The sequence below is a fragment of the Hevea brasiliensis genome, chromosome 4 (assembly GCF_030052815.1).
Source record: "Hevea brasiliensis isolate MT/VB/25A 57/8 chromosome 4, ASM3005281v1, whole genome shotgun sequence".
Classification (NCBI taxonomy): domain Eukaryota; kingdom Viridiplantae; phylum Streptophyta; class Magnoliopsida; order Malpighiales; family Euphorbiaceae; genus Hevea; species Hevea brasiliensis.
The window spans coordinates 1352930-1369663 of NC_079496.1; the positions used below are offsets into that span (position 1 = coordinate 1352930).

At 29.5% G+C, this 16734-nt stretch overlaps 3 protein-coding genes across 4 annotated transcripts; 1 reads left to right on the forward strand and 2 right to left on the reverse strand.

Moving 5' to 3' along the window:
* Positions 1–2523: 2523 nt before the first annotated feature.
* LOC110633068 (glucan endo-1,3-beta-glucosidase, basic vacuolar isoform) lies at positions 2524–9282 on the reverse strand. 2 transcript variants are annotated; one of them, XM_058144761.1, is made up of 3 exons: positions 8905–9273; positions 7911–8800; positions 2524–2812 (listed from the first exon to the last, which is right to left on the reverse strand). In XM_058144761.1, the coding sequence occupies exons 1-3, from the start codon at positions 9005–9007 to the stop codon at positions 2681–2683; spliced, it is 1125 nt and encodes a 374-aa protein (XP_058000744.1). In that variant the 5' UTR covers positions 9008–9273; the 3' UTR covers positions 2524–2680.
* Positions 5703–7587, forward strand: LOC110633071 (probable bifunctional TENA-E protein). The gene is made up of 3 exons (XM_021781530.2): positions 5703–6031; positions 6363–6580; positions 7110–7587. The coding sequence occupies exons 1-3, from the start codon at positions 5879–5881 to the stop codon at positions 7423–7425; spliced, it is 687 nt and encodes a 228-aa protein (XP_021637222.2). The 5' UTR covers positions 5703–5878; the 3' UTR covers positions 7426–7587.
* Positions 9283–13469: 4187 nt separating the features above from the next.
* LOC110633069 (glucan endo-1,3-beta-glucosidase, basic vacuolar isoform-like) lies at positions 13470–14839 on the reverse strand. The gene is made up of 2 exons (XM_021781525.2): positions 14677–14839; positions 13470–14574 (listed from the first exon to the last, which is right to left on the reverse strand). Exons 1-2 carry the CDS (start codon positions 14774–14776, stop codon positions 13553–13555), a joined length of 1122 nt encoding a protein of 373 aa, XP_021637217.2. The 5' UTR covers positions 14777–14839; the 3' UTR covers positions 13470–13552.
* Between the last annotated feature and the right edge of the window lie 1895 nt (positions 14840–16734).

Sequence of the window (16734 nt, forward strand, 5' to 3'; positions counted from 1 at the left end):
TGAACTGCATTCTTGGAAAAGTCTCCGAATTGGACCGAGGTTTTGGCTACCCCCCCATTGTCAGACGTCCTGAGCGCGTCCCCGGAGTCGGAATCGGCAAAGGTAAACCCGAACCTTGCTTTTTCGTAATTTTCTAGTGCTTAAATAGGATTAAAAATCCATAAAATATTCGTGGTAGCTCAGAAAATTATGATTCTTTTTGCAATAGCCTAGTAATATTGCTAAGGACCGCGGGGCAAAGTTTTAGAATTTTTAGAGCTTATTTGGGCAGTTTTTGCAAAAATGATCAATTATAAGGACTAAATTAAAATTTTACATATTGTGATGGATGACTGATTTGATGGGCCCAGGAGGGGCTGTGTGATATGATTGAGTTGTGGATATATGAGTTGCGAATATAGAAGTGTGTTTTGAGCCCTTTTGCAGGTTGGGTAGGTCCAAGGTATAGGGGAGACTCTGCCGGATTTTCGGCACGACTTAAGAAGTATTTGGTCTTTTCTTGATTTGTATTGAGTCATTTGTATTAAATAATTGTAATGTAATTGTCAGGTGAGCCGGGACAGCCTTCTTCCTCCGCCCAGCCGCCACAGTGACCGTTGTCAAGTCTGTGAGTAAAATATTAATTTTAATTGTAATTTCACTATTATTATTATGTTCAAGTATGCCCATGCATCACTTATATGCATATATCTATGTAGATAAACTTTAGGCACGATTTATGTTGCATTCATAACTGTGAAAGTGCCATGTATGTTGTTGTGGTAATTTGGAGCAGTGTGCGTGCGTTGACGTGCGTGTGATGTGGTGTGGACTATGGATAGGACGGGTAGACACGGCTTGAGATCTTCGCTGGGACCCGGTCCTTCGGGGTAGTCACGGCTTGAGTTCTTCGCTGGGACCCCGATTTGGATTATTAAGCGAAAGTCCGGCTTGAGTTCTTCGCACTGAGTTGGATTTAAGAGAGCTGTATAGGGGATCAGCTCCCATATATTATGATTGATATTATTGGGTGTGTGAGTGCTCCAAATTACCTTTTTGCTGTTATGATGTGAATTTATTGCTGATGTTGCATTTCACTTTACAGGATGCATTAGTTTTAGATAGTTATAGAGATTATGGTTAAAATTGATATTTTACTCTCTGAGTCGAACGCTCACTCCTGTTCAATATTTTTTCCAGGCCACAGGAGGATATTTTTAAGGTTATCCTGCTTTCTCCCTCGCAGGTCGATTATTAATGTTTGTATAAACTTATTAAATCTTAGAATTTCCGCATGTGTTAGAAATGTTTATTTGATTTGGGTCTGTAAACTAAATTATTATTTTGGACCTGTAAACTTAATATTCTATGCATGTTTGATGGATTGGATGAGGGAGCTGAGCTCCCATTTATTTTTATGCTGATGAGTATGTGGAGGGTGAGCTGAGCTCCCCAATTGAGTATTTATTGTGTTTACAGGTCGGGTGAGTCAAAAACTCCCTGTTGAAAGGTCCATTTTATGGCCGGACTCTGTCCGGTTGATTTCTTGAAATTGGGCCCAAATAGGCCTTAGAGTTGGGTTAAGTAAATAGTTAGGCTTACTACGGGCCTCGGGGGATTTAGGCTGGCCCAGGTCCTAGTGCCGGTCCGGCCCATAGGTTGGGTTGTGACATAAGTCTATAAATAATATAAATGGTTAAGAATATTTTTATTTGTTCATATAAATTTATCCCTTTATTTATATTTTTATGTATACTATAGATAAATTTTAACCTAATTGATATTTGTTTAAAAGTAAAAGGATAAATTCATCTTCATTTGTTTGGAGAGCAATTTAAATTTTATAATCTTGTTTTCCTATAGTAATTAAAACCAAAATTTTATAATCTTATTTTAAATTTTATATAAAAATATTTTTTATTATAATGTTAAACTAATGCTATACATATATTTTGCATATGAATAAATGCTTCTATATTTTAATAAAATCATTAAAAACAGGAAAATATTTTATATTAAAAAGAAAAAATCTTTTTTTTTTGGTTAAAATGACTAAAATTGTCAAAATCAAGAAGATAACTTCTTATTTTGAAAAGAAAAAATCATTTTACTTAAAAATGATTAAAATTATCAAAATTAAAAAATACTTAAAAATTTATTTTTTTTAAAAATGATTTATTTTTTAATAAAAAATATATTTTATTAATAATTTTTTAAATACTTTAAATATTAAAAAATATGAAAAGTATTTTTTAAATAAATATATTTTAAAAAATAAACGAAGCCATAATAAGTATGAGAATTATTTTTAGAATTGAAATATTATTGAGTTTAATATTTAACTTTTATTGCAAAAATTATATATATATTCTTTTTTTTTTTTTGCCCTCAACGTTGGATACACAAAGCCAAAAAGAATTCTGATAACACGCTCTTATAACATGGTATACGACGCCGTCTATATCAAGGTCAATAATGCAGGAGAAACTGACGCGCGTGTGAGTGGATCACTATAGATGATATTTAGTAAATAAAAGGATAAAATTAAAAAAAAATTAATACTATTTTTTAAAATAATAATTAATATATCTTAATTTTTAAAAAACAACACATAAATATTAACGAAACAAGTGGACAGATGGAGTATATGGATACATGCTTACATTGGAAATACATATAGCACTCAAATTCTCACAATATCTTAAATATCACTCTTAAGCAAAAGTACTGTTGCATTGTACTCAGCGGAAATATCCCAGTTCTTTTTTGCACCAAAATTGAGATTATATTTTGGCTGTTTATTTGGAAAGAAAAGTCCAAAGTGTTTCTCAAGCTCCGGTTGCTTTTGATTTTCATCAAACATGGCAAATAGGTAAGTCTCTATAAATCTGTCGATGAATAGTAACACCTTAATTTTTTCCAAAAATCTGAAAATAGTAATACTTCACAAATAAAATTAATTACAGAATACCCTAACAAAAAACACAAAATCCAATAAATTTCAGTCCCTGGCAATAGCGCCAAAATTCTTAGTGGCTGTCGAATCCACCAGAAATTAAATTAACTGAAATTACCAATTATGAAATATTTTTTGCAGAAAGTGGTAAATCCAGGTCGAACCCTAGAGACTGAATTATTAAATTTCGTGCCCTTATGTAATTGAAAAAGAAACAAAGATTTGGGGGGGGGGGTGGTAATTCGCAATCCAAAGAAGATTTTAAAAATCAAAAATTAAGATCTAAAATTAAATAAGAAATTCTCAAATTAAACAAAATTCAGTCCAAGGTAATTTACATTCCAGTGCATTAATTAGATCATAGACAAAAAAAAATACGGTTATCTCTTATTGAATACTTAACGTAGATTTACCAAACAACGAGGTAAAATCCCTAACTTCCCTATACTCATCAATTCGAGCCCAGCACCCTTGTTGACTCTAATTATTAATTGAATTGGTATTAAGCAATCCTCATCAAATTAATAACTGCTTTAAGAATAGGAAGTAGTTAAGCTGAACAATAATTTATGAAGCATAAATCATTTAATTCACTCTATTGTTTCCTTAGATTATTATCGAAAACTGGGATCATAATCAATAAAACCTAATTGCTACTTATGTTCAATCTTACACAACAATTACGGATTATGAAGATGATCTAGCAATTGACCACATCAAACAATTAGCTAATAGGCCTTTTTAGCAAATCATTCAATAGATCAAAGACAATGAAATCAGAAAATAATAAATATTTAAAAAGACATAAATTAAATTAAGAACCTGATCTCACAAATCAAGCAAAAGAACTTGAATCCATTGAACTGAATTAAAAACTTAGCCACTCATGTTCATGGCTTACAGAAAATTAAAGAAGAAAATTGAAGAAATCTAGAATGTGAATGGAGAACGAAAGTCTTATTCTCTCTTTTCGAGAGGCTGCTCAATGGTCCCTTGTGTCGGCTACTGCCTCTTCTATTTATAATAAATAGTCTAGGGTTAGGTTTAAGAGTCTTTCTCTCTGTCAAAAACTGCAACTAGAGCAAAATCAGGAAACTGATTATCGACGTATACACAGCCCATGTATCACTACACGGCCCAGGGCCATGCAACTTACTGGAGCTGAGTGGGTATGTTTCGTATTGGCACAGAAAGTTACACGGGTCTTCAGGATTTACATGGGTCAAGTTACACGGCCCGTGTACTTTGTTTCTTCCTTGGTTCTCTGGATTTCTGATCGCAGAATGTTACACGGGTCCATGGTTGTGCTTACACTACCCGTGTACTTTGTATCAATAACACTTCTCAATCCTTTGACATTTCTAAGCTTCCTTCCACACTTTTATGCTCTGGAACTTCACCAAAACCCTAAAAAATGCAGAAAGAGTCAGATTAATGCAAATGCTAAAAATTTCTCTATTTAACACAATTATTTCAATAATTCTCTAAATATATGCCTAATAGATAATTATACTTTAATCAACTGAATTAAGCATAAAGATACTCTAGAAATATTAAATGTGATGGGAGTAAAATTAATAAATTATACACTTATCAGTTTCTCAACCTCCGGTTGCTCTTGATTTTCATCAAACATGGCAAATAGGTAAGTCTCTATAACTCTGCCAGGCCTCTTAAGAGTACCTTTGGTGGATCAAATGTACCAAGTCTATGCTTTATATAGGTACTCTTTAGTATACCGTTGCTGGAGTTTATTTTATTTATGTTTATTTATTAAATGTCAATTGGGGTTTGAATTTAAACTATCACTAAATTAAAAATAATCGACTTATTTAATGGAGAAATATTTTCGTGGCACTCCATGCACCTTTATCATTTTTTTTTTTTGGAAAATAATGCACCTTTACCAATTAAGTTTGATAATTTTCGTGCTTCACATAGTGCTTTATACTCTTTTACGATTCCACTTGCAATCTTGCAACTAAATCATTCAAAAATTAAAAATGATTAAAAACACTCTAAAAACTATTTGATCATTATAATTAAATGGTAGCAGCGAAAGAAAAGAAAAGAAAAGAAAAGGCAAACAAGAAGTAAGAAGTAACAGTTCTAAAGGATGTCCCAGAAACGTACATAGGAAAATAAAAGAAGCGAAATTCTTATGAATGACGGAGAAACAATGTCCTAGTGTTATACTCCAAAAGGCAAAACCCAATTTTTCTTCTACGGCAACTGTGCTAACAAACACTCTGATATTGTTTCCTTCTTATCTAATATCATAATTATATTTAAATTAAAAAAATAAGTTATAATAAAATTAATTTTACTTTTAAAATAAAATTTCAAATACTTTATATACACTAATAATTAAAAAGTATGAGTTAAAAGGAAATTTTAAATATTTTATACTATTGAAATAAAATTATTCCTTTTTATTATACCACGTGTCAATAAATTATAAATCATTATAAATCCAAGTGTTACTTTTTAATATATATTAGATTTGAATGAGACGCAAATCATATCTAATTTATTTTTCCTTGGCAACAGTAAATTGTTTGCCCCCATTTGAAGCTGGTGCTGTTTGAGTGTTGCGTCCCTGCTGCCAAGTTTTACAAGAAGTGCAAATAATGGGATGAAAAAATGAAGAGAACCAAAGAGCCAAAATTTCATTCCTTCTGGGCCTAAATAAAATTTTTTCGCATTGGGTCTAATAAGGACTTTAGCCCGAGAGTAGCTTAGCCCCATTCGGCAATAGCGGCATCGGCGACAAGCGGTTGCAAGGACAAAGAAGCCAGGTATAAACACTAGTAAATTACCTGTCTCTGTCTTGCCTCTTGCTGGGAACTGAAGAAAAAAGTCAACCACACGTACTCTAACTGCGAGGATTATTAAGCCAAACGGTGGTGAGACTGAAGAGAAAGGAAGCAAAGGGAACATAAAATGGAAGGAAAAACAAAGGAGAAATGTGAGAAGAGTGGGATAATCGAGATGTGGGCAAAGAAACACCTACTATACACAGGAGCTACTAGACAACCCTTTATCCTCAGCATTCGAGATGGGTCCGTCGATCTTTCCTCTTTCAAAAGATGGCTGGTACTGTGTTCTTAATCTCAATAATCACACTCCTTTTGTATTATTTTGCTCTGTAAATCCTATAATTGCTTCAATTAATTGCATTTAGCAAGCACTAAATTTTGTGGCAAGATTTTGTAGGGCTTTCTCTTAGGGTCAACTTTGGAATCAAAATTTGGTATATTTATCTGATGCAAGAGTTGTATTTATACTGAATGCACTCTGACAATGATCATGGTGGGATCCGTCCAAGACCATAATAATTTTCTTTCAGAATAAAAGGGTTGTATATACAACCGTTTCACTAAATAATTTTCCAAAATTTGACTAAAGCAAAAAATGAAAATTGCAGGGACAGGATTATGTATTTGTTAGAGAGTTTGTACCATTTGTGGCAAGTGTATTGATTAAAGCTTCTAAGAAATCAGATGATGGTAATGACATGGAAGTTATACTAGGTGGTTTGGCTTCTTTAAATGATGAGATTGCTTGGTTCAAGTCAGAGGCCTCCAAGTGGGATGTTCCTCTTTCTAACACTGTTGTCCATAAGGCAAACCAGAATTACCGCAGGTACCATGTACGCTTCAGCTAATATTATCTTTGGATTCTTGGTTTTTGATCATTCTCATTTCCAGATACCATGATAATATTTTATATATATATTCTGCTAAATTTGGGATTTTTTTTTCTAGTTATGCTTCATGCCTATAGAGAATTTCTATGTAGGAATTGGTTTTTCCATCAATTATGATCATCCCTATCAGTACATTGAATGATTCAATAACAAATTGGGGTTGGGCCAGTCCGTATGCTTTGAGGTAATTGTCATGAATTTGAAATCTGGACGCACCCTTTGTGGAAAAATAATAATAAAGATTATAGAAAATATTTAGCAGTTCAAGGGCCATGCCATTTCAATGTCAGGGTTTGAGACACTTCTGTCAGTATCTTGAATCTTGATGGCTATTCATGAAGAAGTTTTTCCTAATTACAATAGTCCATAACCTCTGGTTTAATTTTCTGATTACTTGTAAATGTAATATATATTGTGTTATTTTATTCTTTATGTCTTAGAGAAGATGCTCGTGGTTTGCTACAGATTTCTCGAGAATTTGATGTTACCAGAAGTTGATTATGCCGTGGCCATTACAGCCTTTTGGGCCATTGAAGCTGTATACCAGGAGAGCTTTGCACACTGCTTGGAAGATGGCAGCAAAACTCCATCAGAATTACAGGACACTTGCCAAAGATGGGGCAATGAAGGTTTTGGTGAATATTGCCGTTCTTTACAGAAAATTGCCAATCGGTGTCTTGAGAAGGCTTCAAGTGACGTGCTTACAAAAGCTGAAGTAACTTTCTTGCGTGTTCTTGAACATGAAGTTGAGTTTTGGAACATGAGCCATGGTTGTGCCTGAAAGAGTTGCCTTCAAAACCTGACATAATGGCGTTCCTAATGCAAAAATAGATTTTACTTCAGGCTAGTTCCTAGGGTTTTCTCTGAGCATTGTAAGTGAAGTTGAAATGTAAAGGACATACAAGTAATAGTCTATATAATCCGTTAAATTTCGTTTTGCTAATCTTATTCTAAGGAATATTATAATATACTTACACAAAAATAGTACATAAAAAAATTAAATTAATTGATTATAGGAACATTGAATTTCATTGATTTTTAATGCATAAAAAAAATTGAGAAAAGGTTCTCTTATTTAATACATGGATACATGCATACATTGGAAATATATATAGTATTTAAATTCTCACCATCTCACATATCACTCTTAAGGAAAAGTATTGTTGCGTTGTGTTCAGTAGAAATATCCCAGTTCTTTTCTGCACTAAAATTGAGATTATATTTTTGCCATTTATTAGGAAAGAAAAGTCCAAAGTGTTTCTCAACCTCTGGTTGCTTCTTATTTTCATCAAACATGGCAAATAAGTAAGTCTCTATAGCTCTTTTAGGCCTCTTAGGAGTACCTCTTTTAACATGCTGGATCAAATTTGAGAGATAAGTACGCCCATTGTCAAATGTGGCAGCAAATGCTCCGGCAGACGGCCAGCCACTTTCCGAAACAACCACCTCCAGAGAACCACCACTAGCCCTCTCAAGAGCAGAGTACAATGCATCCAACGTTGCATCAAAAAGGTTCTTATAACCTCGCTGACCATCCCACACAACAACTGATGGTGAAGTGAACAAAGCATAGGGAAGGGAAATATCCCTTGGATTACCAGCATAAGTAAAGTAAGGATAAATATTGGCAAGTAAAGGTGACCTGATAGAGGATAGAAATCTAATAATTGGGTTCAAGTATGATCTAACATCATCCCTGAAAGCACCTGCAGAAGGAGGGTAGGAATTTCCTACCAGGGTCAAGTCAATTGCAGTGGAGACCTTGATTTGATCTTGAAGACCAGCTGATCTTATAGCATCATGTATATTTCTCATGGCAGGCAAAACAAATTGAGCCAACCAAGCTGTGCCTCTATTGACAGGACTAATTTCGTTGCCAACTGCTATATATCTGAACCTGACACTTGACCAGAAGCCACGAACATTTTTTTGTACCCATGATTTTGCATTGGAAGGATTGGTAAGGCTTTGGAGATCTGAGTTTGGAACACCTAGTATGAGTTCAATGTTTGAGCCTCTAAGGGCTTCCAATACTGCTTGATTTGGATCATAAATTCTCATTCTCGTGATGTTAGATTTTTTATAGAGAGCTATGACCTCTGAAACAGGTGGAAGGTTGTTGCCTTGCATTCCATAGCAAACACCTACCTGGGCATCTAAATTCCAAATACAGGTATTAGTTGAAACCTTTTAGAACAAGGAGAGAAAAAAAGAGCATCGTCAACTTTAACATGAGAGAGAGAGAGAGAGAGAGAGAGACCTGTTATACCAACGCTTGCTGTAAAGAAAAACAGAAGAAGCATGACAGTAGTTCTTGAGGGCAAGGAACTACTAGTTCCTGAAGTTGAAGAGCAGATAGCCATTAAGAAGGGGGGAAATTAGAAGAAAGTTGCTTATAATTTCGACCACGCATATGTGTTAGGTTACTACCATGTCAATGCTTTATAGGCGGACTCTTGAGCATACTGTTGCTGGAGTTTATTTGTTTATTTAATTTCAACTGAGGTTTAAAATTAAGAAAAATTCTACCATGCATTTAGAGCACTATAAATATAGTGCTCTTCACAGTTATATAATTATAGTTATTTTTCTAAATTAAGAAACAGTGGATCCAATGTAAAAGAATGCAATATAAATCTAATCCAACAAATTATGATTTAATAATAACCTAGGCAGCATATATATTATTATAAATTGAGGGTATCATGGGAATTATATTATAGATGCAAAAAATTTAAAAATTTTAATTCTAAAAATATTATTTTCAATATAATATCAGTTATTTAGAAATTTAGTATAGGTTAACACTGTTTACATATTTCAATTGTGCCAAACATTTTTTAAAAAATTATTATTTTAAAATTTCAATACAATTAAATCGCAATTTTGATGTTTAATAATTTTAGTATTACCTCATTGTTGAAAATAATATTGGTATTCCAATCAAAATATAAATATATGTTAAATATCTATTTTTATTGAGGGATTAATAAAAAAATAACATCGGATAAATTTTGCTTAAAAATTGTATTTTTCTATATAACAAGTTAATGTGATTAATAAAAATTTTATTTATAATAAAAAATTATAAATGAAAAACAACATTGAAGATGACTTAATTATTAATTTGTGTTTTTATTTTAAATATTATTCTCTATTTTAATTATAATTTTAATTGGTTGTCTATCCAATTAATTAGTATTGTGTCTTTCTATGATAAGTGCGACCAAAATTAAAAAATAATAATAATAATTTAACAAGACTTTTTATGGGAAATTATATGACTTTAATTTTATCAAATTTAGTCATAATAATTATAATAATAATATTTCCATTTAATTCTATATTAATTATAAGAGAGATTATTCAATACATTCAATATACATACACCTTCCTCTAAATTCATGGATCTCAATTCTTTAGAATTAAGGAAAAATTATTTTTTTCTCTTTAAATAAACATAATTTTTTTAATCCTTCGAGTGTATATAATAATTCTTCTAATTACAACAGTAAGATAATTTTAGTATTTTAAAGGTATTAATCATGTTTATTGCTTTTTATAAAAATATCATGTTCATTACTCAATAATATTTTAATCATTAATAATAATTTTATTGTTAAAAGAAAGTTGAAAGTAATATTAAAAAAAAAAATACTTACACTGCAAGAAAAGTTAAAAATAACTACGAAAATTACTGATTACAGAATTTTATGGGTAATTTACCGACGAATTACCGACGCTTTATCGACGAAAAGAGAAATAAAATTTCAACTAATTTTTACCGACGAAATTACTGACTAATTACCGACTAAAATTTTACTGACGATGTAATTTCGTATGTAAAAATGGTGCCTAACATTAGCGGCAAAATTAGCGACCAAATAATAAAAATAACGATCAAATGTTTCGTCGGTAATTACCAACGAAACGCTTTTCGTAGGTAATAGTAAGATAAAAATAGAAAATAAAATTTTAAAAACAATACCTACGAAAAATTTTTCATCGGTAATTACCAACGAAACGCTTTTCGTAGGTAATATTAAGAAAAAAATAGAGAAGAAAATTTCAAAAAAGCTAAAAAATTTTACCAACGAATTTTTTTCGTCGGTAATTACCAACGAAACGCTTTTCGTAGGTAATATTAAGGAGAAAATAGAAAATAATTTTTTAAAAAAAAATACCTACAAAAAATTTATCGTCGGTAATTACCAACGAAAAGCTTTTCGTAGGTAATATTAAGGAGAAAATAGGGAAAAAAAATATAAAAAACTAAAAAAATTTTACCTACGAAAAAATTTTAGTCGGTAATTACCAACAAAAAGCTTTTCGTAGGTAATATTAAGGAGAAAAGAGGGAAAAAAAATCTAAAAAACTAAAAAAATTTTACCTATGAAAAAATTTTAGTCGGTAATTACCAACGAAAAGTTTTTCGTAAGTAATATTTAGGAGAAAATAGAGAAAAAAAATTCTAAAAAACTAAAAAAATTTTACCTACGAAAAAATTTTAGTCGGTAATTACCAACGAAAAGCTTTTCGTAGGTAATATTTAAGAGAAAATAGGAAAAAAGAATTCTAAAAAACTAAAAAAATTTTACCTACGAAAAAATTTTAGTCGGTAATTACCAACGAAAAGCTTTTCGTAGGTAATATTTAGGAGAAAATAGAGAAAAAAATTCTAAAAAACTTAAAAAATTTTAGTTACAAATTATTTTCATCGGTAATTACCAAAAAATGATTTTCGTAGGTAATATTAAGGAGAAATTAAAAATAAAATTTTAAAAAATACCTACAAAATATATTTAGTCGGTAATTCGTCGGTAAATCACAAAAAATGTGAAATTTCCATATCGTTTGAAAATAGATTTGAGGGTAGTGAGTTTGTCTATAAGAGGAGAACTACTCTCCAACATAGAGCAATTGTGGCATAATCACATATATGGGGCCTACGTTGGGCTCCACTAGTAATTTTTTTTTAAGTCAATTAAATCTTAAAAAATTATAAATTAAAATAATTAATAATTAATATTTAATTTAAAAATTAAAAAAATTAAAAAATTAATTTGAAAATTTTAAATTAAATTAAATTAAAATTACATTTTAAATTAAATTAAATTTAAAAGTTAATTTAAATTAAAAAAATTAAAAATTAAATTAAATTAAAAAGTAATGACTAAATTAAAAAATATTAAATAAAAATTAGCTACGAAAATTTGTTTTCGTCGGTAATTACCAATGAAAAATTTTGTCAGTAAATAGTCGGTAATTTATAAGAGCAAAATCTCCTACGAAATTACCTACAAAAAAATTTAAATTTACCTACAAAATAATTTGTCTGTAAATTTAGCGACAATATTTTTTTCGTCGGTAAATTTAGCTACAATATTTTTTTTGTCTGTAAAAATTACCTATGCTAGTATTTGTAGACGAAAAAATTTCGTCGATAATTCGTCGGTAATCACTGATTACCTATGAAATTTTAGTATATTTAGTTAGTAATTTTTATAGCTATTTTTTTAATTTCTTGTAGTGTTATATGCATACCAAAAGGATATGATATTTATTTTATTTAAAGATATATTAATAATATAATTTTATATTATTTTAGAAAATAATATTTATAAAAAAATAAATAATGTAATTCCAAAGAAGTTAACAAAATTTAAAATGTAATAAGTGTTCAAAACGGGTAAAGACATATAAATTTTTATAATCTTGTTTTTCTATAGTAATTAAAACCAAAAAACAAAAATCAACTAATAGAGCTTGCCAATTAAATATACTTGTAATTCAGAGTTGAGGCAGCACATCAAGAAAAAATATATATTTTTTTTAGGAAAAGAAAATATTCATGCTAATTAGCTTTATTTGATGAAAAATTTGATCACCTTTATTGAGCTACTAATCTGAAACACAACCAGCTAGATCAATGCAGAATATTTTCTAACATATAATCTAATACTTTCTGGTTTATTTAAAAAAAATAAATTTTAATCTAACATTGAGCTATTTATTATTTTTAATAATATAATAAATTAAAAATTTTAAATTTTAACATTTAAATATTTTAGTTTTAATGTAGACTATGTTTATTTTATAAAAAATAATTTATATATAAAAATATTTTTTATGAAAATTATTTTCTTAAACAATGTTTTATAATGTTAAACCAATGCTATACATATATTTTGTATATGAATAAGTACTTTTATATTTTAATAAAATCGTTAAAAACAGAAAAATATTTTATATTAAAAATTGTCAAAATCAAGAAGATATCTTTTTATTCTGAAAAGAAAAAGACATTTTACTTAAAAATGATTAAAATTAAAAAATGACTTAAAAATTTATTTTTTTTAAAAAAATTATTTTTTAATAAAAAATGTATTTTATTAATAATTTTTTAAATACTTTAAATATTAAAAAATATAAAAAGTATTTTTTAAATAAATATATTTAAAAAAATAAACGAAGCCATAATAAGTATGAGAATTATTTTTAGAATTGATATATTATTGAGTTTAATATTTAATTTTTATTGCAAAAATTATATATATATATATATATATATATATATATATATATATATATATATTCTCAACGTTGGATACAAAAAGCCAAAAAGAATTCTAATAACACGCTCTTATAACATGGTATACGACGCTGTCTATATCAAGGTCAATAACGCACGAGAAACTGACGTGCGTGTGAGTGGATCACTGTAGATGATATTTAGTAAATAAAATGATAAAATTAAAAAAAATTAATACTATTTTGAAAATGATAATTAATATATCTTAATTTTTAAAAAACAACACATAAATATTAACGAAACAAGTAGACAGATGGAGTATATGGATACATGCTTACATTGGAAATACATATAGCACTCAAATTCTCACAATATCTTAAATATCACTCTTAAGCAAAAGTACTGTTGCATTGTACTCAGCGGAAATATCCCAATTCTTTTTTGCACCAAAATTGAGATTATATTTTGACTGTTTATTTGGAAAGAAAAGTCCAAAGTGTTTCTCAAGCTCCGGTTGCTTTTGATTTTCATCAAACATGGCAAATAGGTAAGTCTCTATAAATCTGCTAGGCCTCTTAGGAGTACCTCCTTTAACATGCTGGATCAAATTTGAGAGATAAGTGCGCCCATTATCAAATGTGGCTGCAAAAGCTCCAGCGGACGGCCAGCCACTTTCCGACACAACTACCTCCAGAGAACCACCACCAGCCCTCTCAAGAGCAGAGTACAATGCATCCAACATTGCATCAAAAAGGTTCTTATAACCTCGCTGACCATCCCATACAACTATTGATGGTGAAGTGAACAAAGCATAGGGAAGGGAAATATCCCTTGGATTACCAGCATAACTAAAGTAAGGATAAATATTGGCAAGTAAAGGTGACCTAATAGAGGATAGGAATCCTATAATTGGGTCCAAGTATGATCTAACATCACCCCTGAAAGCACCTGCAGAAGGAGGGTATGAATTTCCTATCAGGGTCATGTCAATTGCGGTAGAGACCTTTATTTGATCCTGAAGACCAGCTGATCTTATTGCATTATATATATTTCTCATGGCAGGCAAAACAAATTTAGCCAAGGAAGCTGTGCCTCCATTCACTGGACTAATTTCGTTTCCAACTGCTATATATCTGAATCTGACACTTGGCCAGAAGGCTCGAACATTTTTTTGTATCCATGAGTTTGCATTAGAAGGATTGGTAAGGCTTTGGAGATCTGAGTTTGGAACACCTAGCATGAGTTGAATGTTTGAGCCTCTAAGGGCTTGCAATGCTGCTTGATTTGGATCATAAATTCTCATTCTCTTAATGTTCGCTTGTTTATAGAGAGAGATAACCTGTGAAGCAGGTGGAAGGTTGTTGCCTAGCATTCCATAGCAAACACCTACCTGGGCATCTGAATTCCAAATACAGATATTAGTTGAAACCTTTTAGAACAAGAAAAAAAAAATGCATTATCAACTTTAACATAAGAGTAGAGAGAGAGAGAGAGAGAGACCTGTTATACTAAGGCTTGCTATAAAGAGAACCAGAAGTATGGAAGTAGTTCTTGAGGGCAAGGAACTACTAGTTGCTGAATTTGAAGAGAAGATAGCCATTAAGAAGGGGGGAAATTAGAAGAAAGTAGCTTAATTTGGGGCATGCATATGTGTTATGTTACTACCATGTCAATGCTTTATATAGGGACCCTTTTCCATACTGTTGCTGGAGTTTATTAATTTATTTATTTGGCTTTAATTGAGATTGGAATTTTAAACAATCACTGAATTAAAAATTATCAATTACTCTCCTTGCATCTTTACCAATCATGACAATTAATGCCAATTAATTTAGTTTGGAAAATGTCTTAGCCATCTTTCAATTTTCGTTGGACAGATGAATGTACCTATCTGTTAAAGACTTAAAAGTCATATTTCTGCACCTAGAAATCTCCTTAAAAGATAAAGGATAAGATTTTGTCCAAGCACAGCAATACAATACACTGAGAAAATAAGATTAAATTCACTCTTCAACATAATTATTTTTTATCCTCTAATAATTGAAAACTAAGATTTATAATCACGGGTATTATTTTATTAAGAGATATTTAAAAAAAAAATTTGAGATTTTTTTAATTTAATAATTTTTATTTTTTTAATTTTTTTTTATAATATCTTTAAGAATGAAACTGAATATATCTAATATTGTACTTGGGTATATTGATATATTCAGAATAATGCTTTGAAAAATCTTAGTCAATAACTTAATCCATGCAAATATCTTTTCTTTATTTGGCCCCCCTTTGTGGAAATCCCCCCACCTCTAGAGGGCCAAACTTTCATATAATATTAAAGACAAAACACATGTAAATCGATATTTCAAACAAATATTATAAAAAAAATAATTTCTTTAATTAGTGATGAATTTAATTTAATTGCGAATAATAAGAATCAATGATGGTCACATATTAATTATAAATATTTAGGTTTTATTTGTTTTTATGATAAATTAAATTTAAATTAATTGATTTTATTTTTTTATTAACATAGTTTCAAAGTAATTTTTTTAAATAGTATATCTATTATATTAATATTGGAATCAAAGCTTACACCATGAATTTGATAAATGCTTAAAATAGCAAGAACATGAGCATGCATTTTGTATTGATGCCCATGGCATTAATTTGGCATTACGTGACAAACTCTAATTAATAGATTCATCATGGTTGTGTTTACAAAGTATGCTTTTGGCCTTTACATCTTCAATTGCAGCAGGTCCTTCCTCTCACTTTTTTGACTTTTATAACCATTTTTAGGTACTCACTGGCCCTCGTTTTGCTTTCCACCAAAATCAGCCGCCGGCTGCTCCACTGTAGCCTTGCATCAGGTGAGGAAAACCAGCAACTCCTTCGTAGGGCCTACGGGATAAATTATATTATATTTTGTACATTTTGTGCTAGATCAATGCCATCTTGTAATCTGTAAAAGTGATCACTAATAAATAAAGTAACACATAAAATAATAAATTAATTATAAAATAATAATTAAATGAAAAAAATAATTTAACTTTTTAAAAAGGAAAACTACTTTATGAAATTTATTATTATTTGATTTATTATTATAATATTAATTTATTATTTCATGTAAATTATTTTATATGAAATTATGATAATATCATATAATTATTTGGTTTGAGGGAAACATTAGGAAATTGAATTAGAGCATAATTCATTCGATATAAGTTATAGTTTTATTTAAATTTAAATTTAATTTAATTTGATTTATTTCTAATAAATTTATTAAAAAATTAAAAAATACTAAAAAAATAAGGATCCAAAATCTTTTTGTAATGTGTTTAGTATTTTGTAAATTTATTTAATATAAAATAATTTTTAATCATAAAAATTAAAAAAATAATATTTTAATTTTAATTTAAAAGGCGATCAACATGAATGCAGAATAATTTCTACCATATAATCTAATATTTTCTGATTTATTAAAAAAAATAATTGTAATCTACTATTGAGCTATTTATTATTTTTATACTATAAAAATTAAAATTTTAAAATTTAATATTT

Excerpts from the sequence above, each read along its gene's own strand:
- LOC110633071 (XM_021781530.2), top strand. The coding sequence starts at position 5,879 with ATGGAAGGAAAAACAAAGGAGAAATGTGAGAAGAGTGGGATAATCGAG. Across the intron at positions 6,032-6,362 it reads CCTCTTTCAAAAGATGGCTG|GGACAGGATTATGTATTTGT; the intron begins GTACTGTGTTCT and ends TGAAAATTGCAG. Across the intron at positions 6,581-7,109 it reads GCAAACCAGAATTACCGCAG|ATTTCTCGAGAATTTGATGT; the intron begins GTACCATGTACG and ends GGTTTGCTACAG.
- LOC110633068 (XM_058144761.1), bottom strand. The coding sequence starts at position 9,007 with ATGGCTATCTGCTCTTCAACTTCAGGAACTAGTAGTTCCTTGCCCTCA. Across the intron at positions 8,801-8,904 it reads AGCAAGCGTTGGTATAACAG|ATGCCCAGGTAGGTGTTTGC; the intron begins GTCTCTCTCTCT and ends TTTGGAATTTAG. Across the intron at positions 2,813-7,910 it reads AAAATAAGAAGCAACCAGAG|CTTGAGAAACACTTTGGACT; the intron begins GTTGAGAAACAC and ends AAGCAACCGGAG.
- LOC110633069 (XM_021781525.2), bottom strand. The coding sequence starts at position 14,776 with ATGGCTATCTTCTCTTCAAATTCAGCAACTAGTAGTTCCTTGCCCTCA. Across the intron at positions 14,575-14,676 it reads AGCAAGCCTTAGTATAACAG|ATGCCCAGGTAGGTGTTTGC; the intron begins GTCTCTCTCTCT and ends TTTGGAATTCAG.